We start from the raw sequence: 25,999 nt of genomic DNA, 5'->3' as shown, positions 1-25,999 counted from the left end.
CACGATGATACTTTTATGCCCAGGGAAGTCGAGACAATTTCCAAGCCGAAAATTATCTAGACCGGCACCGGGAATCGAACCCAGCCACCCTCAGCATGGTCTTGCTTTGTAGCCGCTAAGGAGGGCCCCTGGAAATCTATTGTACTCATTGGAGGCGGGCGTGTTAGAGATAACGAAAGATGCCGAGAGGAGTATGTGAGGCCGTGGCAACAGGGATTTGGCCACGATGCTAGAAAAGTTTTGAAGCACAGAAGAAGATTTTTCAAGAACGACCGAGTAATTCTACCAGGTGGTGGATATATTGGCGAAGTGAGTATGAAGAGGATTATGAGGGAGTTCTTTTGGTGGCCGGGAATGGCGAAAGAAGTAGAGAAGTACGTAAAGTCATGTGAAATATGCATTCTGATGTCTCGAAAAGGTCCACCACAACCTCTATCATCTAGAGAACTGCCAGAGAATCTATGGGAAATCTTCCAGATTGATTTCCTCTCTAACCCGGGGTTTGCAACGGGGGAGTTTCTGGTGATTGTTGACATCTACTCACGTTATTTGTCGGTAGTAGAGATGAAGCGACTGGATGCAGACCACACAAATGCGGCCTTATGTGATGTATTCCAGAGATGGGGATTGCCACGTGTGCTTCAAAGCGATAATGGCTTTTCAAAGGCCTTTCAGAGCGCCGTTTTTATTTCCTTCTGGGAAGAGAAGGGAGTAAAGGTTCGAAAGGCAATTCCTATGAGTCCACAAATAAACGGCGCAGTGGAAAGACAGAATCCCGGAATAACCAAAGCTTTAACGGCAGCCAAATTAGAGGGCAAGAATTGGAGGTGGGCACTTAACCAATATGTTCATAACCACAACACCCTTGTGCCCCACTCACGGTTAAAAGTTACGCCGTTTGAATTGCTTGTTGGGTGGAAATTCCGCGGTACGTTCCCCAGCCTATGGCAGCACAAGGAACAAGCGTTGGACCAAATTGACATCCGAGAACGGGATGCGGATACTAAGCTGAATAGCAAGAAACATGCGGATACGAAACGTGGTGCCAAACCATCGGAAGTAAAATTGGGAGATTTGGTACTCATCACACAGCAGAAGAAAACAAAAACTGATCCTAACTTTTCATCGTAGCCATTTACGGTTATTGCAAAAGATGGCGCAAAACTGATAGTTTTGAGCAAAGGCGATGTACAATACACAAGACATATTCAGGACGTCAAAATAGTTCCGACACAGTATGACAAAATGAACAGAGGATCATGACGAGAGACGTACCGACAGATAATGAATCCATGGAAGCTGAAGAACAAGATGGACTATTGCTTCTGCCGTCTGCAAATGGGGTTACGTCAAACGAACGAATTGCTGACCATAAAGTTTTGAGTGTTCGAACAACTTCACACACGTTCAAACAAAGCAGCAACCGAAGCATTTTCTTGGGGGCGGAGTCAATGTTCGTCAAACTGCTTGACTGGTGTGTACGTTGCATAAGACCAGCTAATAATAAATAAATTGAAGAACAAAAAAAATAGTAGTCGTTGGAGAACAGTTGCCGAGTAAACACGTATTTTGAACGTGGTGCGTTTCGAGTGCAAGTAAGTGATTTGAATTGTGGTTTGTTATCAAGATTGGGATTATCATGATCCGCAAAGAGCACGACAATCTGCAGCACGGTTCTCAAGTTCTTCTATACGAAACTTTTTCAACGCGGCATCATCTAGTCGGCGTGTAATGATCTGTCGTTCGACTCTCTCCTTATGACTACGAATCCGCGCAATGAGCACGGGTATTTTGCTGATGACTACCCAATAAACGATTTAAGCCGAATAAGCTAGTTTCATATCTGAAAAAGGCTATTTTTGGCTGTATAAGCGCTTCACCCGTATTTCAATGTTTGTTGGGGAGGTGATATCAGACGCAATATTGTCACAATGTTTTATCTAAACATTCAGATCCAGAAGGTTATGTTTCCATATTCGGCTGATGCAGTTGTAGCCACCACCAGCAAAACCACAATGCATGTAGGCGTAAAGCAATGGAAATGGGGATAGAATAACATGTGGTGAATTTAAAATACAATACTGAATTAATTGTGTTAGGGAGCATCCACAAATTACGTAACGCTTAGAGGGGGAGGGGGGGTAACCGAAGTGTGACAATCCATACAAAAAATTTCAATGATTCATACAAAAAATGTGACATAGGGAGGGGGGGGGTTAAGAATGGTCAATTTTTGCGTTACGTAATTAATGGATCTTCCCACCGAACGCTAACTTTTTAGTAGGAATTGGTGTGGGGTCGTAGGGTTAAATTTCGCCAACCAAGCCACTCGACGCCGTCCCTTGATAGACCAGTCGGCTGCTAACGAGCCACCATCCAAGCCATTTCTTGCCTTCGCCATCCTTGGGCCAACTATCGGCCGCCATTCAGCCGCTTTCTAGCCGTTGCAGACCATCACGCCACCGCCGCATTGCACTACGGCAGTTTTTCCTCACCTAAACCGTCCGTCAACCGTGGGACGTTCATCGACCCCGTCGTTAGGCATCAAGCAAGACCCGGATCACTCACTGTTTGCTTCCCTGAAGCCATTCCATGCCACCAGAAATTTTATAAATAAATCTGACAGTAACTGCTTCCGACGCTGATCTGTTTTCGACGCTGATCGTATCTAAGCAACAATTTTCACATTGTTTATTTATTTCTATAAGGATAGCCACATCTGGAAAATAAGGAAAATTTCATTTTTCGGAAGACACTTTTATGATTTAAAGACAAATATCACAAATTAATAACTAATTTTTATATTTTAGGTTGCAGTGTTGAAGTACAAGTTTTATTCTTTCATCGGTACCATCTTGTCACATCCAGCAATGGGTCCTTCTACCTACTTATAACGCAGCAAACAAAATATGTCTGTGTTTAAATTTCGGCGGAAGGATTTGAGCTTTTCCGATTTCGATGCATGGGCACTTGGGACGCTTATTTTGAGAAGATTTCCACAGGAAATTCATTTGCCATGCCCCATTACTAGGTCGACGAGTGTATAAAAACGCATACTTGCTAGAATCTACAGACATTCCTCTTGTTGGTCCGAAATAAGAGCCCTCGTAAGGGTGGTCCAAAATACATCATTTACTCTAATACAATCTGAAAACCTCGGAAGCTCTTGGATATGAACCTGGTGGCAAAAACTGGCATGTGCTGTTTTGTTGATTGCTAAATGTTCTTCAAAGTATTAATTATAATTAATTGTACCACGCTAATAATTATTATTTGGATCTTGTTTGTCTCTCGATGACACACATTTCGGTATCACTTAGTTTGATTCGGTATGATAATATAACTGCAAAAATACCTCCTGGGACCTTGACAATGGTAACAGTAATGCTTAATGAAGGCAAATAAGAATTTTCGTTATGAGTGATTTTAAATATTCATAATTTTATAATTTTATTCATAATATATGTTGCAAATATTGCTACGAAAAAAATTGCGTGGATCTTAAAACGATTTATTGTAGCACAATCAACTAAAGTGACAATGGCGACAGTACCGTTAGATAATTTCTGACATATGGCATAATTTGTAATTGATGAAAAAAAAATGTAAAGAAATTCTAATTTGCCTTCCTTACTGTTACTGTTACCATTGTCAAGGTTATATTTGTGTAAATTTTGTGTAAATTCAATCCCTTGTCTGAGGTGAGGCGTTTCGGTATAGCGCTAGAGGTTTACTCGTCGACCTGGATCTCCTGAAAATCTTCTTGAAATAAATCTCAACATAATCAAACGTCTATGTATCGGAATCGAAACACCCCGGAAATACTCGAATCCAAGTGCTAAAACTAAAGCACTGACATATTTCGTTTGCTGCATTATAAGAAATAGAGGATCCATGGCGGGTGGTGACAAGATGGTACCGATGCAGGAATAAAACTTGTACTTCAACCTAAAACATAAAAATTAGTTATATCTTGACGTATTCGTCTTTAAATCTTAAAGTTTATTCCGAAAATTGAAATTTTTCATGTTTTCTAGGCGTAACTTTCGTTAGAGAAATAAATAAACAAAGTGAAAATTGTTGCTTAGATACGATCAACGTCGAAAACAGATTAGCGTCGGAAGCAGTTTCTGTCAATTATATTTATGGCAGCCGCCATTATGGCGAGCGTGGAAAGCTGGATATATGGAAAAACAAGCATTTATTATTATTTTTTAACTTTATTAATAAGTTTTTTTTAGCAGAATATGACAAGCAGATAAGTGAACGCACCAAAAAACGAATTTTCAACTCTAACGTGAAATCTATGATGTTATACGCTAGCGATACATGGTGTGTATCAGTGGAGAACACTCAACGGCTGCAGGTGTTCATCAACAGATGCCTGCGGTATGTAATTCGGGCCTGGTGGCCTCACAAATGGATCTCAAACAACGAGCTCCATCGTCGTTGTCGCCAGAGGTCGATATCAACAGAAATTCGGGATCGGAAGTGGGGCTGGGTCGGCCACACTTTACGTAGCGGCGGAAACGAAATCTGTAAACAAGCATTAGACTGGACACCAGCGGGACGTCGCAGAAGAGGCAAACCCAGAGACTCATGGAGGCGAAGCCTCAATAAAGAAATAAAAGAAGTCGACCGAAATCTAGCTTGGCAACAGGTTAAAGCGATATTTCAAGCCGGAGGTGTACAGGACCCATGAGTAAGTAACTTCACAGAAACCAAATAAGGACGCTAACCATTGTAATAGGCGAATCAGGATTTGAAGCTCGCTCGGTATTTGTTTTTTTATGTTTCAATAGTTTCGCCTTAACTGTGCATTTAATTTGTGCAAGTATGGTTAATTACTTTTACGCAGTTAAGCTCCTGTCCATTTGAATATAGCAATGGTTGATTTTTTTGTTTATTGCCGACTGAATGATGAAGATTGCATAGTAGTGCTCGCTCACCATTTAGTTGTGTACATAGTAATTACCTACTTATTTATTTCATTGAGAATATTGTGAAATCGAACATCTCCTTTATGCAAGGCTATCTGATTGATTATAATCCTTTTCCCCCACTCGCATATCAGTCCCATTTGAAAAATCACGATATCGAGAAAATTGCGATTAAACATTGTTACATTAAATTAGGAAAGGAAACAGTAAATTTTAAAGTGGTCGCTCAAAACGCTTGTATTGTAACATAAATATTTCGTTGTAATTGAAAATATACTGAAAACACTTGTTTTTTTATGAGGGACACGTTATGTAAGTCCTCCCTCCATCAAACGAAAAAACACCCGCATACCAGTCCCATCACTCACTCATTTGTTTTGCGCTTCGACAGTTCGAACTTCGCGAGCACGTGTTGTACTTAGAAAATTGCTATTAATTGGTGGTAAAAATGTCTCTCGAGATGATTAAACTGTACGGCAGTGATAGTGAAAGCGTTGAAAGTGTTGACATGGAGGAAGATTTTTGTGGATACGAATCGATTAACACGGATCCGAGAAGTTTCCGGAAGGTATGCGCCGCTCATGGGCAATGTTTTTAAATCGACAACATGTATTAGATAATGTTGCCTCTGGCCAGTTTGATGACGGCAAAGCCGCAAATGCTGATAATCTTCCGGTGGGTCCGGAAGTTTCCCGTCCATCAACATTGTGTTTGAATCGATCGAGTGTGGAAAATGAAGATTTCGTTGATCAGCTCGATGACGGTAAAGTTGATGGTGATTCTCCTGCAGATGATACTGTAAGTATCGCTAGTGATTATAGCATTGATTCGGAAGGAAGCTATTTTGCCTGGCAACGTAGAAAACATAAACAAACCAAAAAGGAACCACGCAAAGCTGTTGTGGCCAAGAAACGTCGTATTTCCCATCCTCCGAAGCTCGTTGTTTGTAACTGCCGTAAAAATTGTTCGAACAACGTATCAATGGAAGATCGCAAAATTATTCATGCCACATTCTGGAAGCTCAATATCTCAGGCCAAGCGGATTTTTTCCGCGAAAGGGTGGACCGGATATCCATAAAAAGAAGAAGCAAAAACCGTCATGACCTCATGGAACCTCGTAGGGTAAGACGGTATAATGCGCCCCACCTGGCCAAAACGCCCCCCTTTGATTTCTAGAAAACTATAACTAACTAAGGGTCAAATTCAGTTGGTACCTATAAATATTTGTAAAACCATCATCTTATGTGAATATGGGAATATTTTTGTATTACCTAATGAAAATATTTGCAAAATACAAAAAGTCACAGTTTTGATGTAACTTTTAATGTTTGTTTGCTGAACATTCTGGAGCGACTCTGGCATACTGTCCGCAAAACTTGCACTGGAACACTCAGTTGGGCAACAAAATTACTTTTCTCAGTGGTTAATATGATATAAAATTGCTTCCATCTTCAAAAATGTAACGATTTTCGAAAACATGTTTCACTGGCCAAAACGCCCCAGTGTAGGCAGGACGATATGCCCTTACCAACTGGACACAAGCGCAGCGAGCCTGCAGCAGTTGCTTCCAAATTGTATGGAAAATATTGAAATGTAATTCATACCTGCTTGGATGGACCTATGTTGGTTTTTTAATGTCAAGCGCATAAGGATTTGTAGCCTTTTTATTATGGGATTGATAAAATACTAATGAAGGGCTATTAAATGATTTTGGTTGAGGTGGGGCGTATTGCCCAGGCACTTTTAAAATTTCATTTTTCCACGACTTTTCAAAAAAGCTTTATTACGTGTTATCTGTAATATTTTTATATGACTACTCACGGGCAATGCATTTGCGACTTCCTGGACTACCAAATAACACAAAGTTTGCATAAATTGCGTTGAAAAGTAAAAAGTTATCAAGGAGTTGCCTTAGGGGGGGCATATTATACCGTCTTACCCTAAATTACATTCTTATCATTTTTCGCTTGTGATGGCTGACAAAGAAGTTGTGCAAGTTTGCCGAAAATTCTTTCTCAACACCTTAGGCTATGGTGAAAAAAAATATATTATATATTATAAAATATATTATAAAAAAAAATCTAATATTTTTTGTTTGTAGAAATATGGTTTACCGGTGCTTTGAATCTGACGCAGACAACGTATCACGCAAACCTAACATGCGTGGAAAATATAAACGAAGCGCTGAGCGTAAGGATGCTGTAAAAGCTCACATCCTGCTATACAACCGAATTTCCCACTATCGCCGCGAACATGCCCCCAACAGGCTTTATTTGCCCACAGATATAACCAGGAAACGCATGTTCGACGAGTACCAAGCGAAGCACCCTAATTTGAAAGTAAGCGGAACTTTCTTCGGCAGAGTAGTTGAGTAGCTGAATATTTCTATTATCAAACTCGGCCATGAGCAATGTGAAACATGCGAGGCGGCCAAACTACACCAAGAACTTTTGGGACATGAGAATGAAGATACAAACCAAGGATGCTCGTGATAGATAAAAAAAAAGCACAAGCGTACTGCAGATATAGCTCGCGTTGCATATCAACTAGATGGTGGGAAAGTTGAATCGGAAGAAATCTCGCTTAACTTTTCAAAAGGACCTAAGTAACATTTTTTTTCATGAATTAATTTGAATAGCGCAATCAACAGAAAAACATGAACGCTTTTGATTGCAGTACTCAAATTAATTCAAGAAAAAATGTTACTTAGGTCCTTTTGAAAAGTTAAGCGAGAAATCGTGTTTTCTGTTGATTTACAGAAGCTATGACTTGATGTTCAAGAAAACATAAGCAGTAAAATAATTTTATTTTTTAATTTTATTTTATTTTATTTTATTGATGTATAAGGGGGCCGGGGGCCAAGTCACCGATGTGAATATGAAATTCACATCGTCCATGATACACCAGGGACTAAAGGATAAGGCTTCACAACATCTTTACCCATGGGGGTTTTAAGTTTTGCGGGATATACTGCTAGTATATCACTGCCTAAGGAGTATGGGCAGGTTGGGGATATTTTTATGGTGAATATTAAAGCTGTGGAGAGATGTTGGTTATAATATTTGATTATATGTATTAATTTTGATTCCAATTATAAATCACAAAGAGCTTCCCTTATATTTAGCCGGTTAAACAAATGTGTTTGTTAATATGTCGTGTTGATATCTGAATTCTTCCAGTTAGAGTTATGACTGATGTTACAAATTTTAGTTGTCCAGCAAGGAAACCCTTACAAATCCTTAGTCCTAAATGATCAGTCTATTCGTTATTACAGTCTGCTGTTAAGGCCTGATCCAAATAGTTCTTATAAAAAGTCTCTTTCAATATTGTTCGGAGTATTCAGTGTGAGTGGTATTGTTTCGAAGTAGTTTTCCCATCAGTAACGTTTAAGTAATGTCCCCATCAAACAAAAGAAACTCAAAAAGTTTGTTCAAAATCTTAATTTTCAATCGCGAGTCAGTGTTAATACAATTATGTTGATGTGTATATAGTATAGGAATTGCGATACATCTAGATAAATTTGATTGCTGACTATACTGCCGTCATACGCATATTTGTTCCATGTTTGCTGGGATTCCCTATATACATGGGACAGTTATGCGTATAACGGCAGTACATTTCAAGTAAACACCTTTAATGAAAACGTATTTTGAAACTAAAATATCGTATTACAATTTGATGAGTGTCAATAATCGTCCAAAGTTTTGAAAATTATCTAGTGAAAGCAGTCAAAACTGAATCGAAAAGCCAAAATGGGCCACAGTTCAGAACCGTTCACCAAACAATCTTAAAAAAATTGAGCCTGCAATTTTAACAACTACATATTTTGAACCTTGTTCCAAGAAAACGCCTAATACTATCTTTGTGGACTTACGACGGCCTTGCATAGCATCATCATCATCTCGGAACTAGATTCAGTAGGTAATGTTTTCAAACCATTTCGTGAGCTTCCATTTGACGATGGGCTTAAAAAGACATTAGTTGATCCTCCTCACGACCTTAGGTGGTCAAACTATTAGTCATGTAGAGAAAAGGATAGTGGATGAAAGCATCATATGGTCTATTCTCATGTACATAGGTGGCTATGGTCTCAGTTAAACGTGACTCTATCTCTTGTTTTACTATCTAGCGCTGATCATGAATTCATTCCCTATCGGTCATTTAATGTGTTATAAGGTTATCTGTCTTTCAGAATACACTTAGTCACGTCTTCTATGTCCTTCAATCTTTCTCTACATTAGAGTATGTCTTATTTTTTCCTAACCCGAAATAAATTAAAAGAGAAACAGGTTTGTTTATATGTTGATCCATGCAATAAAAGTCAGAGTAAGAAAAAAGATTACATAAAAGAAATAACAAATACATTCACCGTATATAATGCAAAATAAGTAAATCTACAGTATCTACTTTTACTACTTACTGTATACAGAACTATGAACTACAATTGGTGCAATGGATGATCGTTTGCTTCCCAGTCTTTTGTGTTAGTATTTTGTTAGTTAAGACTGGTACTAGACCCTGCCGGAACCTCCGCAGCATATACTCAAGCAGATGTTGTTAGATCATGCGACACCTTCTCTAAGTATTTGCATGGAGGTATGATATATCAAGTGTTTAATTATTTTCTATATATTGGCAAAATATTCGACGCGTTTCTGTTAAATTGAAATGTTACCGGGTTTAAAGTACTTACTTCAGTACTGCTTAATAGTGTAACCATACTCGGATGCAATTAAATTCATCTCGTTATCGTCTAACGGTAATGTGTTGGGTACTAATAATACTTCTATACTAACAATGCGTACTATAATAGAACAAATTATTTCACAATTTTAACAATATGCAGACACTTGACTTATCAACGTTGACCCCATCATCCGTGGACAGGGGAAAACATAAGCAGTAAAATAATTCTAGTAAAATAATTTATTCAGGTAATCCAACTGCCTCGTCTAGATGGCTTCAAAACTATCGTCTTTTCACAAAGGCTTTTGGCATTTAATGTTTGTTAAACAAGAATAAATGTATGACACTCTTGTTGATTTTTTATTAAATACATTTGAATTACCAACAATTGTTTTGTTTGCTCACATACGATAGCACAACTGGTTAAAATCACAATACAAAACCGCAAAAGCGAAAATATCCGATGATTTTCATCAATTTTATGTAAAATAGCTAATGGGACTGATATGCGGGTGCTTTTCATATGGGACGCAGATGATTTTGTATTTTTTCACACATTGACATAAAAAAACACAATATTCAGTGTGATTTATGGAAGTACAATAAATAATAATACTATTCATAAGATTAACTCAAAATTGACTAAAAGTCATATGTGACTGTTATGCGAGTGGGGGCAGTTAGTTATTAATTTTTTTAAGAACTCTATTTTGAGCTTTTTAGTGGAATGTCTTCACTTGTCATAAGACGAGTTTGTACCTCCCATTTAATTCCACCACTTGATTGTACCTTGACAGATAAGTGTTTCGACCTTAACAGTAAGGTCGTCTTCAGTGCCTCGTACTTGACTCGAGTCGTCTTATGACAAGTGAACTTTTTTATGAAGTTTGACCATACGATGGAGATTTACGATTATAATTCCTATCACTAGGGACGTTTTTTACGCGTTCGTTTTAGGCCAATTTCTGGGTTTATCAAAACAATGAGTTAATATGTTTTCTATCTACTCTTATTATGATGTCAGAATTCGCTCGGGCAGACTGTCAATCAGGGCTGACAATCGTCATCGTCATAGCACGAAATGCCACAGTAGCGACGAGTTGCATTGTCTTCATTGCTACTCTACACATCTTCAATGACGCGCACGACGTTAGCTTTCGTCGTGTAACCAAATCGTCCTGACGACACCGAAGAACGAAGACTTCATACCGTTATTCTTCAAGCGGCAGCTGCCATGCGAAGATTTTTACTAATTATTTGTAATAATGAATTTGAGGCAACGTATGAAGGCGTTATGAATGTTATCGATACATTTATGTTACCAAATTTCCTACTATTTGTTTATTTGAGACGCAATTATGTTTTTAACCAGTCCGTCTATAATGACGTGCAATCAATTGTGTGAAGAAGTGACGACGAAAATCGTCATAACTTTTGGCTGCGCGACTATCGTCGTGGTACGCATGCGGCGCGAAGAAAACGAATAGGTGTTGCGTCGTGCAATGTTATGACGAAGACTAATCTTTTTTCGTTTTCTTCATACGACGAGAATGACTATTGTCAGCCCTGCTGTCAATGTACTGCGTATGACAGACTTAAAATGCCAGGATCACCGTCTTCGACCAAAGGTCGCACAGACTGAATACTTAACAGTTAAGTTAGGAACCATTAGACAACGGAGCGGAAATCGAACTCACTCGCCACGGAAAGCAAAATATGCTTAAACGACTGACGCCACCAACCGGACGGCCACGAAATTCACAACCCTTTGACCAGATAACATACAGTTGGGCATTATGCATTTCTTTCCTGTTCTACCGAAAAGCGAAATTCAGTTGGTTTTATTTTTTTGATATTGAGAAATCATTTGATAATTTATTTTTCCATTTTAATCTCTAGTTTTTTTTTGTCATCTGTGTGATTCAATAATTTTTCATTATAGTTACCAATAATTAGTATCCATTCGTTTCGTTTATTTTTCTGCTCCTTTCCATTTTATTATATTCAACATTTTATTCACTTTCAATTTTCTTTTAATTTATTCAATAATTCATACATACTTTGACGTTTGCAACATGTGAGCTCAGCGCACGCCGGTCTATACGTTTTATGGGAAATGTTTGACACCGTTTTCCATTTTAATTGGTTTTCTTATATTTCGCATAGCGTTTTCGCGCCACATTAGGAATACAGTTTTATTTAATCACATTTAATTTGTCCCTTCGGTATTCGAATTTATCTCTTTGTTCCAGCCAAAATTGAATTGTTTTTGTCTGATTCTGTCCAAGACTTCCTGACTGATTACGTGGCCCTGGCTGCCAGTAGTAATGCTTCGAGCGTAACTTTTCGAAAGTTGCAATCTCACATTGATTTTAACGGGGGTGAATGCTTTCTGGGTTCTCAAATGCTATCGAGAGGAATGTGTTTGTCTTTTTTTCGTTTACGTACTAAAAATAATCGAAACATTTGTGTGTTGCCTTGACCGAAAAGCTTCCTGCGTTTGGTTGTTCTCTCTTTGGACTGAGTTTTTGAGCAGAATATTGTGTTTTGTTTCTTTTCTGAAAGTAAATACGAGATCTTTGACACGAGACCACTCTCTCACGGTTTTCGTTAACATAGTCTTCTAATTCAGTTTATTTCAGCGATTTATTTTGTTTTTGGACAGTTTGCTTTCAAAGTTACCTTACATTTATAGTTTCATTTTTGTTTATGTAATAGCGATATACGGATTTTCAAAGAGTAATATCTCGATAACTTGTACATTTGGCATGTTGTTTTCTTACTTAGTCAAAGTGTCTTGCGATATCAACTTCTCTTTCTCTAGATAAACAATGAGTATTATTTACACAGTCATAATGATAAATACCGTTCCGAAGGGTCCAGAGAGACGCCTCCGGGTTCCGCAAACGACAACTGGAAAAAAGCGTTGTCTGATAATGACTTCTTTTCGATTTCTCGACCATTTCATATTCTTTGTATAAAATAATGATAGTAAACAAAAATATCGGATTTCATAAAAAATTGAGAAAAATTTAACTACTTATTTCGTTAGGGGTTTGCGCTACTGCTATGTTTTCTCCGATCAGCTTGGCTCTATACCTTCCCTTATTTTGGAATGAGTGGAAGATGAGATTCTATGTAGTGGGCGACCAAGCGAGAGTAGGACTAATGATATCGTGTTCTGTGCTTACTTGCATTCTCTCTTTTGATTTAGACTGGAGTTTTTGGGAAACTATTTACACGGAACTTGGAGGGGGATGAAGGAGTCTACTTCCGCCGTCGCACCCGGGTGCGTTCTTCACCACTAGTGGCAGCGTTCTGGTGTTGCCGCTCGGCACTCAACTTTATGCAGTTGAGCAAATATTTGAACTGCATCACCTGCACGGCTGTCACGTTCGGATCGCTGCACGCTTCCAGCCACTTGAGGAACTTTTCACCATGTTCGACGGCGTCCGCCGAGCTCTTGATGTCCGCTACCAGCATGTGATTCGAATCCTCGGAGATATCACTCTTGTGCTCGTCCTCCGTGATGCCGTTCGTGGTGACCGCCAAGTCGTTGGTTTCCAGTTCAGGGCTGTTGGCATGACGGTTGCTTACAGCGGGACTTACGGAACGGCGCCTCGGGGATGTGTTGGAGCGCATGGACAGGTTGGCTGGACTGTCCCGATCGTTGCTGTTCTGGTTCTGGAACAGGAAGTTGTCCAGCACGTCCTTCACTTTGCCGTTGCACTTCGATTCCGCTGGGGGTTCATCGTCTGCTGGGGCCGGTTGCTCTTCGTCGTCTTCGTGTTTGATCTCAGATTTGGCGGAGGTTGACGGACTGGGGTTGAATCGCTGGACATCCTCGGCGGGAGGCGGAACGGCGGCATTCGACGATGAGTGGTTGTGATTGGAGAGATCCTCGGGTTCAGACTTGAGGTTTTCCGGTGCGTTTGAGCTGTTGATGTTCAGGTTGATGGGTTGAGCATTGTTGTTGAGCGAGTCGGAATTTTGGCCTTTGGTAAGTTGGGAGTAGAGGATGTTCTCGTAAGCAGCTTGCTTGGAGTTGGCATTGGCGTTGATTGTGTTGTTGTTGGACTTATCCCCGGGCATTAAGGATGCGCCGAAGGTTTTGTACCACTGCCAGAACCACGAAGAGTTTTTGGTGTCTTCGGGAGTTAGTGAAGGGGCGGAGGATGGTGGCGTTGGTTGCGGGGTGGATACGATGGGCGGCGTGGGAGTCTGCGTCGATGGGTGATGCTGAACCTGTTGATGCTGCTGCGGTGGAGATGAACTCTGCTGAGGACTCGACGGGCGTGGCATCGATGAATAGAGATTGTTTAGTCCGAGCATAGCTTGTTGCGATTTCAGCCAATACCAGAGAGCTTCGTCGACCGGCGCATTTGTGTCTCGACCTGTGAGAGGAGCAGCAGATGGTTGTTTATATTTTTCCGATAAATTAATACCATGCATCATACCGTTACTGAGATCGCCGGAAGTTTTCTGTTGTAGCTTGGCCAAGTTACGAACTGTTAGCGATGGAGTTTTATCGCCGTTAACTTCCGATAGGCTCGATGTGCGTGGACTCTGACTAGTATTGGCTTTTGGCCGTGCGTTCCGCAGTGATTGGGCTGCAGTGAGCCCACCCAAGTTGGACATTGTGGCCAAGTTGTGATTGTGGTTGTTGTTGAGCTGAGCAAAGAGATTCAGATTTGTGGCTATCTCGTTGAAACTCAACGCCAGGGGACTCTGTGCTAGCCCGGACATTCCGGATAGGTGGCTCAGACTAGTTAGCGGACTGATGGCAGCCATCGAGAGATCGGCCTGCTTCGGATCTCCGTGTTTGCTAAGATCGGCACCATAGCCTTTGAGGTTCAACTCTTTGGATTTGTTCAAAGCGGAGATCTCTGCCGCTGTCTTAGCAAACGAACTGAAGTCCGCACCGTGCAGTCCGTTCATGATGATATCACCTCCGGAAACTCCCAATCCCTTATCGCCGCCACTGAGATCTAGTCCGTTCATCGGTCCTCGGGGGCTTTTGTAGAAGCTATCGTCGTACTTGAGCTTGCCATTACCGAACAGGCCCTGCTCAAGTTTTAATCGCTTCTCTGGAGGTCCGTTGAAGAGTTCTGCAGCAGCTACGGCCGTCAGTGCAGCTGCCGTTGCTTCGTTGGTGAGCTTTTCGGCATTCTCTGCAGACTGTCGGGACATATAGCGCAGTTTCTCCTCGTTTTTGCACCATCCTCGAAGAGTTGACTCCGGGACACCGATATCTCGGGCAACCGATGCCTTGGATTCGCCGTCGTGAATCCGCTGGATGGCATCGATCTTGTCCGTGGCCGTTAGATGCCGCAAGGGGCGTTTTCCTTTCGTTGCCATCATCATCTTGAAGTGCGTCGTCGTGCGTGAGTCTGTGCAAAATAAAGAAAAAGAAAACCTGTTAGCTAATGGGGTCGGGTTCGCATGCCGCGTGCGTACATTTAGAACTGAGTATTACTGCTATGTAAATTGGAAAAAGTGCGTCGGTCCCGGAATGCCCACATTTTATCCAGAGGCACCGTCGCGGTGAGAGGCTACCTCCATAAATCATATGCCCGCAGCCCGTATAGTGAATTGATCCCTCCTTCTTGGTTTTTCTACCTATAACGTGTGAGTTGACGCGTATTTGTTGGATCCAAACCCGGCAAAAATGTTACCCCAACGGGTGGAGAAGAGTGGGGACGAAGATGACCTGTGCAAAAGTGCAGCATGCACCTTTGGACGAGCATCTATGCAAGTGTATGCGTCTCGCCGGTGGCGGATGCGTTGGCGTTTTTCTATGCACATAAGTTTTTTTCCCTTGCAGTTTCAAGACAAAAGAAAAAGTCTCACGTTGGAATCTGTCGCGAGAACGAGAGCTGAGTTACCGCCCACCGCGCAGAAAGGAGCTTTCATCGGTATAGTCATCCCGTTCGTTCGCAGCGGAGCCTCACATCAGCCATCTCGCTCTTGCCAACGAAAATCTCATCTTTTTGGGGAAAAGCACAGCGATGCACTTTGTGCGCATACAAAAAGAAGCAGTGCGTAAAAGTGTGCACCCAGCAGCAAAACATGTGCTTTTTCGCAAACACGCTTTATTTCGATCGCGCGCTTCAGAAGAGAGAACGGAGAGCCGAATGCGCGCGTTCGCTCACGCTCTTTGGCTACCCGAACGTAAAATACGGAAACGAACTCGAGTCCTACCCGAGCGAATTCATTCATAAAAATGCTTGCTATGATCAGTGGCATAGATGTCGAACCCGAATGTGGTGGTGGGTGTTTTGATGTGGTGCTCGGCGGTTCGTGTCCAGCTCGATGCGTTGTTTACAATTTGCACATAAAATCTGAGCCATGTATGTATGGGTGCATCTCATATCGTACAGTGGACAAGACCACCGCTTGCTTTGGTTTTTCATCCCAGTTTTATGTTTCCACACAAAGTCCGAGAAAAGGACACTTTCTTATGTGCGTGTATTGGTGCGGGCAAAAATTTATTGCTTCTTCTCCGTGATTATTTTTCTCCGAAGGTTCAATAGACATAATGCAGCATATCGAGGCAAGATGACCTGCACATGCTGCCGCTGGTCTGATCCTGGTCAGCCGCGCGGCACGGTTTCACCTTCTCCCTTCGGTGCTCGCCCTCGCCCGGGACCGTCAACCGGATTGACATCTTTGATACCACCCTCGGAGTTCGGCGAGGGTTGATTGCCGCTGCATCCATTCTGGTTCTTCCTGTTCGTGCTCTTCCTCCTCCTAGCTTTGATTTTTGCGCTCATGGAGTTTCGGTTTCCCTCGAATATTGTCCCATGGCGTTCGCATCACTGCAAGGGACACATAAAATTCGCAGGGGTCAACTCCCAGATCGCGTCGATCTGTTTTAAGTTTCCAGCTGGTGGCTCACGATTTGGTGTGAATTATTGTTCGGTCTTTTATTCTACGAATTGATACTATGAAGCCCTTTTTTGTTTGTAAAACATAATGAAACGTATAGCTTTGTCTGGTACATTGTTATTATTGAAGTTATTTTTGTCTAATTGAATGAAATATAAAATAATTGAAATATAAAGTATTTAACAAGGAACTTTAGAGTCCAAACGCTCCAATTGTTAAACCAAAATAATACGCTGACATTTTTTAGACTTAGTATTAACTAAGTGCACAGTTAACAACGTTGTCGTCTTGCTACTTATGTATGTTTAGGCCATGAGATGGTACAAATACTATACGCCTCAAGAAGTAGAGAAAATTTCTTAGACCTGGATTCGAACCCAGCCACTTTCAGTATGATAAGCTACGCATCTTCCATCAAGCTACTACAGAACGTTTCAAAACTCCACTGTTTTCTTATTATAACATTTTTTGTATAGATACGCTGCATGGTATTTGATGAAGCCGAGTATCTACAGTACCTCGATACAAAGAGTTTCAAAGCCATTTTTTCTATTTTGTACTTTTTTTTGCAAAACAGGCTAAAAAAATCTGAATTTTCCTCTGGCAGGGAAAGTGAATCCAAGAACACCCAAATGCAGGGCCGATCACCCCACTTCTTCCATAAATTAATTTTTTCGCTTCATTTTTTTTCCTTTCCCAACTGCAGCGTATTTTCTCCTTGTATCTGTCCCCTCATTCCGCCCAAGGGTGACGTTTTGCTGCCTTTCCTTTCCATTCTCCGGGTGTTTTTTTTCCGCTGGTCTTCTATTTTTTGCAATCATCATCAGGCACCGCCGTAGTCGCAGTCGTTGTCGTCGTCCATCCGTTTGGTCATGTATTTTCTATATGTGAGCGGGTTGGTTTGGCGGCAGGATGAGGAGGAGACTCATAGGTATACATGTCTCTATACCGCTTTGCTTCACACACAGAAAAGATCGATTCTGGATGCTGTGCACGTCCCGACGGGACAGGACTCTTGGCCGTCTTGGCTTCCACATCCAGCGGCAACGGAGCGGGACGGATCTGAAGTCTGCTGCCGAACGAGGGAACGTAGACGGGGGCGGGCAGAGAGATGACGTAAGGACTGCTGGCGCTTGTTGGTTGCGAAAGGGGGAGCTTTTTTACTTTTCTCTCCCATATGACTTCGTTTTCTTCTTGTTCGAATGAATCGTATTTTTTTCCTGAAGCTTTATCACTATTCTTTATACCAGCAGTCGCATTAATTTCTAGAACTTTTACTTTCGCTTGTTGTAAATTATTGCCCTAGTTCTGTTCGCATGGTTTTTCTTCCACCTATAGATTTGCCAGTTTTGTGTGCGACCTTCATCATGGAACGGTGTGACGGTGACGGGTTGAGTGGGGTCCAATAAAGTTCGAACTGGACAGAAATGTAGTTGTCCCGTTATGGATGCGATGATGTTTCGATTTCTGGAGAAGGATATTGAACGAAACAATTGATATTGATCTCTCCAACGGAGCGTAGTTGGGCAACTTTCAAGGGTGACCAAAATCGAAGCACGAGGCGAGTTTTTCGGAAATTTCCGTTTGGATCAGAGAATGTTTTTTCATTGGGTTTTTTCCACATTCCCCGTACTTGTGTCAAGCAAGAAATTATGTACCAACTTTATCAAATGGCCGTTGTAGTAAACGGCAGTACTTTCATTCAAAGTTGCCATATTAAAGATAAAGGTATAAAGCTGGCAACAAGAGGTGTGTTAAAAATCACTCCAGTTTTCAAAAATGGAATGCAAATCGTATTGAGAAAATTGTTACCGTTACGTAACTATTGCTAATTTAAATAATAAAAATATAAAAAAAAGTGTTAATTTTGTTAGTTTGTTAATTGTAATATCTATTCTAAATGTTAGTAAAATTATTAGTTAAAATTGTTACGTTAATATTGTTGATATAATTAATTTAAAAATCACTCATAAGCTAAAAAAAAGAACAAAATTTGTTAAACACAATACATTTACACTGAACACAACTAGACGTTACATACAAAAATAATGAGCCAAAGGGAATAAAAGTATTGCCGCACTGGATACGACGACTACGGTATAAGAAAGGAAAAGGGAAAAGGAGGTATGAGCTACTGGGTTGCATTTAGCTAAAGTCTTTTCTGATCTAGAGCGCCAAGTGAGAAGGTAGAAAAGTTTTTGAAAGTTATCCGTTACCCACCAAGCACAGTCTAAAGCTTATAGCTCAAGTATAATCCCATATCGGGGATTTTACCTATTATTCGGAATCAGGTATGCTATAAATTGAGGCCGAAATTAGCAATCAAACCCCAGTAGCCAATTTCATACTTAACCCCTAACCCTACTACCAGGACCCGTTAACGTTCGCCTGAGAAGTACTGGTGAGACCGCTCCCCCCGGAAGGCCTTTTATAATCGTGGATCACCCGAAAGTCCAGGGAAAGAATCCGAGGACATTGTTGGGACCGCACCGTTGATTCCGTCCAGACAATCGACGTCAAAAGGGAACAATCGGGTAATTCACCCGTTTTCGCCGCCTGTAGGGCATTCTGAGCTGCCGTCGAATCATCCATCCGATCGGTGGCCCGTTCCCCTGATAAACCATTCCGGGATCCCGAAGAGCTCCAGCATCGGCCGGCCGCAACTACACGCCACACAGACACACACACACAACCGTAAGTCAAAAAGAATATATATCAAAAAGAACAAGAACGTGTTTTACTTGTGTCCTTGACCAGCCCTGTAAGCCGACCCTAAGAGTCCCATGCCCTGGGCCAGGTCCTTCCGACCCGCTCAGTAAGAATTGACGCCCAACTAAAATAGCTCTGGTCAAGGATTCAAGGAAAAACTCTATCGGAGTGATCAAGAAAACTAGGATATCAAATTAGTGAAATTAACACGTGCAAAAATTAGGTTATCCAATTCACCAAAAATTATATCAATAGTGTAGTTCTATCCGGTATCACCAATTTGTTCTCATCCGTAAAGTGATAAATTTCTAGATAGCATACTACTAGTGCGCGAACACTCTCAAAAGCTTACAGTGTTGCAGTGTTTGCACCAAATAGCGAAAATTAGGAAACGGTATTTTTCAGTATAGCAATTTTGTTAATGGGTCTTGATTCGACTAATTACCCTATACAGTAAATGATTCACGGAAAATAGTTTGCTTGTGTTCAATTAATTACAATCGCACACACAATAGCTTGCTTTCAATCCCGAAATAGCCACCGAGCAGTGGAACAATGATGGATCTACAAATAATGTACGCTTCGATGGATGTCTCCCATCTCTCGATCGATGAAGTTGAATACGAACTACTGATCAGGAACATTTTGTTTCACTTCGATGAACACGAAAGTATCAAGCGAAGAAAACTTAAAGATCGATTGAAAAGCGAGAAAGAGTCGAAAACGTTTGCGTTTTCCCAACCTTGGCGCGATGTCAATGAAGAATTAGTTACTATCAGTGCGAAAATAAAGGTAATAGGAGGCTTGCTCGAAAATCCGAAGACAGATGCTCGACAACGTCAGAAGTTAAAAACGCGATTAGTTCATTATCGAGTTCGAAACTATATCCTGTCCAAAGCTACAGGTGCGGATAGAATCAAGGAAGAAATCTTGAGAGTAGGGAGGTTGACTACCGAACTATTCGTGAAATTCTATCCGGAAGTTAACGAGACGGACAATCATTCAAAAGATACTGAACGACTTGAATCGGATTTGAACAATGTGCTAGAAGAGGTCAGAAGTGAAATAGAAACATTGAATGAAACAACTATGTCAGGTAGAGAGATAGAAGAGCAGTTAGAGCAGGAAGGAGCGACGAATCAAAATGATAGCTTCTAAAAGAAAGGAAATGAATGAGTACGTTAGAAGATCAGAAGAAATTTTGAGAGTGCTGTCTGAGTATGAGGAAGGAAAGAAGGAAAATCCAAAGGAACTCATTGCGGTTTTCAAAAAGTTTGTTCAACAAACCACAGAACAGCAAAAGCACATGCGAGAAATTCAGATTGCCGAAGCGGAAAGAATAATGAGAGAAGCAAAAAATAGTGTAGAACGGAAAAGAGATTGGAGAAAGTGTTGATTAGTTTGAACGATCGGTTGAAAAAGAGCCGGATACGTCTCTGAAGAATGAACCAGAGACGTTTATACAGAGAGGGGAATTTTTAAAGAGGAAGAAGAGGAAAAGAGTTGGATAGCAAGATAGGCTTTGATTTCAATTTGAATAGTTTAAAGCTAGACTCAAAGGGAGATAGCTCCGATAATAGTACTGACATAGGAAGATCGAAATTGAAATCTAAAAAGGATAAAGCTCCATCGAAAATAGGGAAAAAGTCGTCCAAAAGAGAGTCGAAAAAAAGACATCGCAGACAAAGCTTCTCATCTGCATCTGAGGTTACATCAGTAACCGAAAGCTCAGATCACTCTAGTTCGGATAGTAGCTTAGAGTCCAATGTAGGACATAAAAGGGAGAGAGGGAGGAGAGAAGGTAGAAGAAAGAGGGAATTGAAGAGAATTCCGGTAGCTGAATGGAGATTAAAGTATGATGGAAAAGATCAGGGAAGAAAGCTAACTGAGTTCCTAAAGGAAGTTAAAATGAGATGCATCTCTGAGGACATCACAGAGAAAGAGCTATACAGGAGTGCCATTCATCTTTTTGCGGGGCGCGCAAAAGACTGGTTCATTGAGGGAACCGAGAATAGGGATTTTCGGAATTGGCATGAGCTGAAAAAAGAATTAAAACGGGAATTTTTGCCACCCGATTTGGACTTTCAGCTGGAAGTACAAGCAACTGAGAGACGGCAGTCTAGGGGGGAAAAATTTACTGATTATCTTCACGATATGATGAAAATTTTCCATTCGATGACTCGTTCAATCTCGGACCGCAGGAAGTTCAATATCATCTGGCGTAATCTCCGGTTTGATTATAAGAACGCCATGACCGGTGCCGGAGTAAGATCTCTATCCAAACTGAAAAAGTATGGAAGAATTATTGACGAGAACAATTGGACAATGTTCCAAAATCTCACGACAGTGTGGCCCGTGGTAGAAATGCCCAGGTCAATGAAGTTGCTGCAACGGATTTAACGAAGTCCAAAAGCACGTTCCAAAATTCGAATACGGCATCACGCGTATTCACTCGAAGCAAACCTAAAAATGAGTTCACAGAGAAATTCAAACCGTTAAGAGAAACTCAAAAAAGCTTCAGGGACACGAATGAGAATAATAATGTGATGGATCCAGTCGAGGGCTCTGTTAAGAGCACGCTTTCAGCGATGGCTGAAAAATACAGACGACCTCCCTTGGGCGTATGCTACAATTGCAGATTAAGCGGACACCATTACGCAGATTGTACGAAACCGAAAGGCAAATTTTGTAGGATTTGCGGGTTTGGTGATGTCATAACACCAGCTTGTCCCGTGTGTCAAAAAAACGTGGCGGATTCAGCATGAGGAGGCAAGCTGAAATAGGTCGCCGAAATCCTCCAACTAATAAATATGTCACTGAGAAACTTTCAATGAGTGTGTTTGAACCGGTCTCTGATAACGATAATTCCCCCGTGTCCAGCGTGAACGAGCATTTTGTTCGCGTCGATAGAGACACCCGGCCGTTTGTAAAAGTGAGTGTAGAAAAAATCGGCATTTTAGACAGTGGAGCACATTGATCAGTTTTGGGGGACACCCCAAAAGCTCATAAGACTTTTGAAATTGAAAATATTTCCCTCAGACGTGCATGTTGAGACTGCATCAGGATCAACTGTCGAAGTTGAAGGTTTTGTGTATTTGCCCATCACCTTCAATAACGAAAACCGAATAATCAAGACTCTCGTGGCGCCCAAATTAAAAAGAAGATTAATTCTAGGTTTTAATGATTTTTGGAGAGCTTTCCAGATTCAGCCAGTGGTTTTGAGTCGAGAGTCTCGAAGAAGGGAGAAAGAGATGGAAGAAAACTTAAGAATAGAGGAATTAGAATGGGAAGTGAGCGAGGAAGAAGAGGGAAACTTGAGCGAGACACAAAAGCTCAATTAGATAAGGTCAAACTTAAATTTAAAGTTGCCATTGAGGGCAAATATTGGATGTAACATCTCTTGCAACTCATAAGATTGAGCTGAAGGATGAGTTCAAACTTTCGGCCCCATCCGAATAAACCCCTATCCGACATCACCTGAGATGCAAAAACGCATCAATAAGGAACTCGACAAAATGCTACAACAACAAGTCATTGAGCCCAGCAAAAGTGAATGGTCACAAAGCACCGTCCCAGTAATTAAACCAACTGGGGATGTACGCTTGTGTTTAGACGCCAGGCGTCTAAATGAAAGAACCAAACGCGACGCTTATCCTCTCCCACACCAAGACAGAATATTGAGCAGATTGGGTGCAAGCAAGTATTTAACTACGATCGATTTGACGAAAGCGTTCTTACAAATACCGCTGCATCCAGAATCTCGCAAATACACTGCTTTCTCGGTGTTGGGGAGAGGATTGTTCCAGTTCACCAGACTTCCCTTCGGCCTAGTAAACAGTCCAGCCACATTAGCTAGGCTAATGGATGATGTTCTGGGATATGGTGAACTGGAACCGAATGTGTTCGTGTACCTCGACGACATTGTCGTGGTAAACGACACATTCGAAGCCCACATCCAAACATTATCAGAAGTCGCTCGCCGGTTGAAGGCTGCAAATCTGTCAATTAATCTGGACAAGTCCCGCTTTTGTTTGAGAGAATTACCTTATCTAGGTTACATCCTCTCAACCGAAGGACTGAAGCCAAACCCGGACCGTATCGAGGCCATAGTTAATTTCGAGAGACCGTCATCTCTGAAAGCACTACGCCGGTTTCTCGGGATGACAAATTATTATAGACGGTTTATTCCAGGATTTAGTGAGATATCAGCGCCTCTCACTGATCTCCTTAAGAAAAAACCAAAAACTCTCGTCTGGAATCCGAGAGCAGAACAAGCGTTTATGAGCTTGAAGGAAAGCTTAATCGCATCGCCCGTATTAGCCAATCCCAATTTCGACCTTCCCTTTCAAATTCAATCGGACGCAAGCGATAGTGCCATCGCTGCTATCCTGACTCAGCTGCATGGAGAAGGTGAGAAAATAATCGCTTATTTTTCTCAAAAGCTTTCGCCAGCTCAAAAAGCCTACGCAGCTTCAGAAAAAGAAGGGTTGGCCGTTATATGTGCCATTGAGAAATTTCGGCCGTACATAGAAGGGGCTCATTTCACTGTGGTCACGGATGCGTCTGCTCTCACTCACATCATGAGAGGCAAGTGGCGCACATCGTCTAGATTGAATAGATGGAGCATCCAGTTACAGGGTTACGACTTAGAGATACGTCACAGGCGTGTCCTGTCCCTTTCTCTGGAAGTGGCAGAAATTCTTACTAATGGAGACGCATGGTACTCCAAAATGTTCAGACAGGTAGAAAATTCTCCTGAAGGACAGTTGGATTTCAAAATTGAGAATCAACAATTGCTCAAACTAGTCCCAAACAAAACCGAAGTGCTCGACTATCGCCATGAATGGAAGCTCTGTATTCCAGAAAGCAAGAGAGAGCAAATACTTCAACAGGAGCACGATGGGTCTTTACATATCGGATATGAGAAGCTACTCGATAGGCTCAAATCTCGCTATTTCTGGCCTAGAATGGCAGATTATGCTAGAAAATATGTAGCTAAATGCAGAATATGCAAGGAGTGCAAGCCCAGCTCCATCTCACAACACCCAGCCATGGGGAATCAAAGGTTGACAACGAAACCGTTTCAAATTCTTGCGGTGGATTTTATTCAATCTTTACCGCGATCAAAATCTGGAAATATGCACTTATTTGTCATGCTCGATTTATTTTCGAAATGGACCGTGTTGGTCCCGGTCAGAAAAATATCGTCACCACTGATTGTGAAGATTCTCGAGGAACAGTGGTTTAGGCGTTATTCAGTTCCCGAGATCATTATCACTGATAATGCTACCAGTTTCCTAAGCCACGATTTCAAAAATTTTCTGACAAAGTATGGAGGAAACATTGGGCGAATTCACGTCATCACTCACAGGCAAATCCTGTTGAGCGATTAAATCGGAGCATAAATGCGTGTATTCGCACTTATGTGAAATCCGATCAGCGTCAATGGGACACCAAAATATCCGCAATCGAGCACACTATAAACAATACGCTACATTCATCCACGAGTTTCACTCCATATCGGGTCATATTTGGCCATGAAATCGTCACCACTGGCGAAGAGCACAGAAGAGATCCCGATACGTCAGAACTATCTGAAAAAGAACGAGATAAGCAACGATTAAAGGTTGACAATGCAGTTTACGACCTTGTTCGTAAAAATTTGGAGAAGGCTCATGACCGCAGTGCAAGAGCGTACAATCTTCGTTCCCAGAAATCTGCCCCTGTTTACCAGGTAGGCCAGCACGTGTACAAAAGAAATTTTTCACAGTCGTCTGCTGGAGACAACTTTAATGCAAAGCTAGGGCCAGCGTATGTGCCATGCACTATTGTTTCGCGAAGAGGCACCAGCTCGTATGAGCTCTCCGACGAAAACGGCAAGAATCTAGGCATATTCTCTGCCGCAGATATTAAGCCTGGTATATCAGAATAATCAGCACTAATTTGTCCACTCTTTAGTCTTAGATTTTTGGGTTTTGTAGCACTACATTCACGGTTTATGGATAATTTATAGATACCGCATTCTCAGCTTGTCCGCGTCGGTTGATAGTGATAATAGGTAGTGTAGAAGGTCAAGATCAAATAGTATCGTCCATGGAGAGCAAATTAAGTTAGAGAGAGTGCGAAGTTGATGTGAACGAATGTAGATGTTTCTGTCGTCGGTCCGTCTCTTTCCGTAAAAAGTAGAATAACCAATACTCAATACTCGATCACATAAAGCAATAGTCTGTCGTTGTAAGGGATTGTAGCTTGTGAGCGAAGAACAAAACAGACCAGGGAAATATGCCTTTTAGTGACAAATTCTTCATCACAAATTTGCAGATAGTTTTTGGAACCGGTTTAATCTGCACTACAATTCTGATATCGACATCCGCCATACCAATTACCAATCACCCTCCAATGAAACATCGATCAGTTATGAAAAACGGGAAATAAGATCAGCATCAATTCGGTAAATTTGCATCATATTAGTTCGCAAGCAATGTTTTTGTTTTGGTCATCTTCCACGAAACATTACTGTTTTGGTTGACTAGAAGAAGGGAAGGCCATTTAACAGAATCGGAGATTTTGAAGCGGTACAGAAGGCATTCCGTGCATGAAAGGAATGAACTATCTGGTGGTTACTCGCGACAATGTCTGTTTTTGAGAAAGTCTAAAGCATGAAAGTTGCAACTCAAACCTGGTATGCTATTTATTTAGGTAAACTTTATAAAAATTAATTGATAATAAATTATGCAATTAATTTTGGGAGAGATAGAGGGTGGTGTTACCGTTAC

The 25,999-nt window shown here is 41.3% G+C and overlaps 2 protein-coding genes and 1 long non-coding RNA gene across 6 annotated transcripts in view; 1 reads left to right on the top strand and 2 right to left on the bottom strand.

Moving 5' to 3' along the window:
- The first annotated feature begins 354 nt into the window (after window positions 1–354).
- On the top strand, window positions 355–1,131 carry LOC134206530 (uncharacterized). Its single transcript, XM_062682256.1, has one exon. The coding sequence runs from the start codon at window positions 355–357 to the stop codon at window positions 1,129–1,131; it is 777 nt and encodes a 258-aa protein (XP_062538240.1).
- Window positions 1,132–11,465: 10,334 nt separating this feature from the next.
- The window catches only part of LOC134205099 (protein distal antenna), a 53,912-nt gene continuing 39,378 nt past the window's right edge, over window positions 11,466–25,999 (bottom strand). Inside the window, exons 1-3 of one of the 4 annotated variants that reach the window (XM_062680023.1) lie at window positions 15,084–15,583; window positions 14,084–15,016; window positions 11,466–14,020 (exon numbers count right to left, since the gene is read on the bottom strand). In XM_062680023.1, coding sequence (XP_062536007.1) covers window positions 12,894–14,020; window positions 14,084–15,016; window positions 15,084–15,195 — 2,172 coding nt within the window. In that variant the 5' untranslated portion in view covers window positions 15,196–15,583 and the 3' untranslated portion in view covers window positions 11,466–12,893. Of the gene's footprint in view, window positions 15,017–15,083; window positions 15,598–25,999 lie in introns of those variants that run through there. The other 3 variants (XM_062680022.1, XM_062680024.1, XM_062680025.1) reach the window with 3 other exon arrangements.
- On the bottom strand, window positions 20,896–25,299 carry LOC134206129 (uncharacterized). The gene is made up of 3 exons (XR_009978246.1): window positions 25,241–25,299; window positions 21,566–21,686; window positions 20,896–21,506 (listed from the first exon to the last, which is right to left on the bottom strand). It is a non-coding gene; the product is annotated as an uncharacterized LOC134206129 (long non-coding RNA).

The sequence above is a fragment of the Armigeres subalbatus genome, chromosome 1 (genome assembly GCF_024139115.2).
Source record: "Armigeres subalbatus isolate Guangzhou_Male chromosome 1, GZ_Asu_2, whole genome shotgun sequence".
Classification (NCBI taxonomy): Eukaryota; Metazoa; Arthropoda; class Insecta; order Diptera; family Culicidae; genus Armigeres; species Armigeres subalbatus.
The sequence above is the reverse complement of the archived record's forward strand: the minus strand, read 5'-3'. Positions and strand labels throughout refer to the sequence as shown.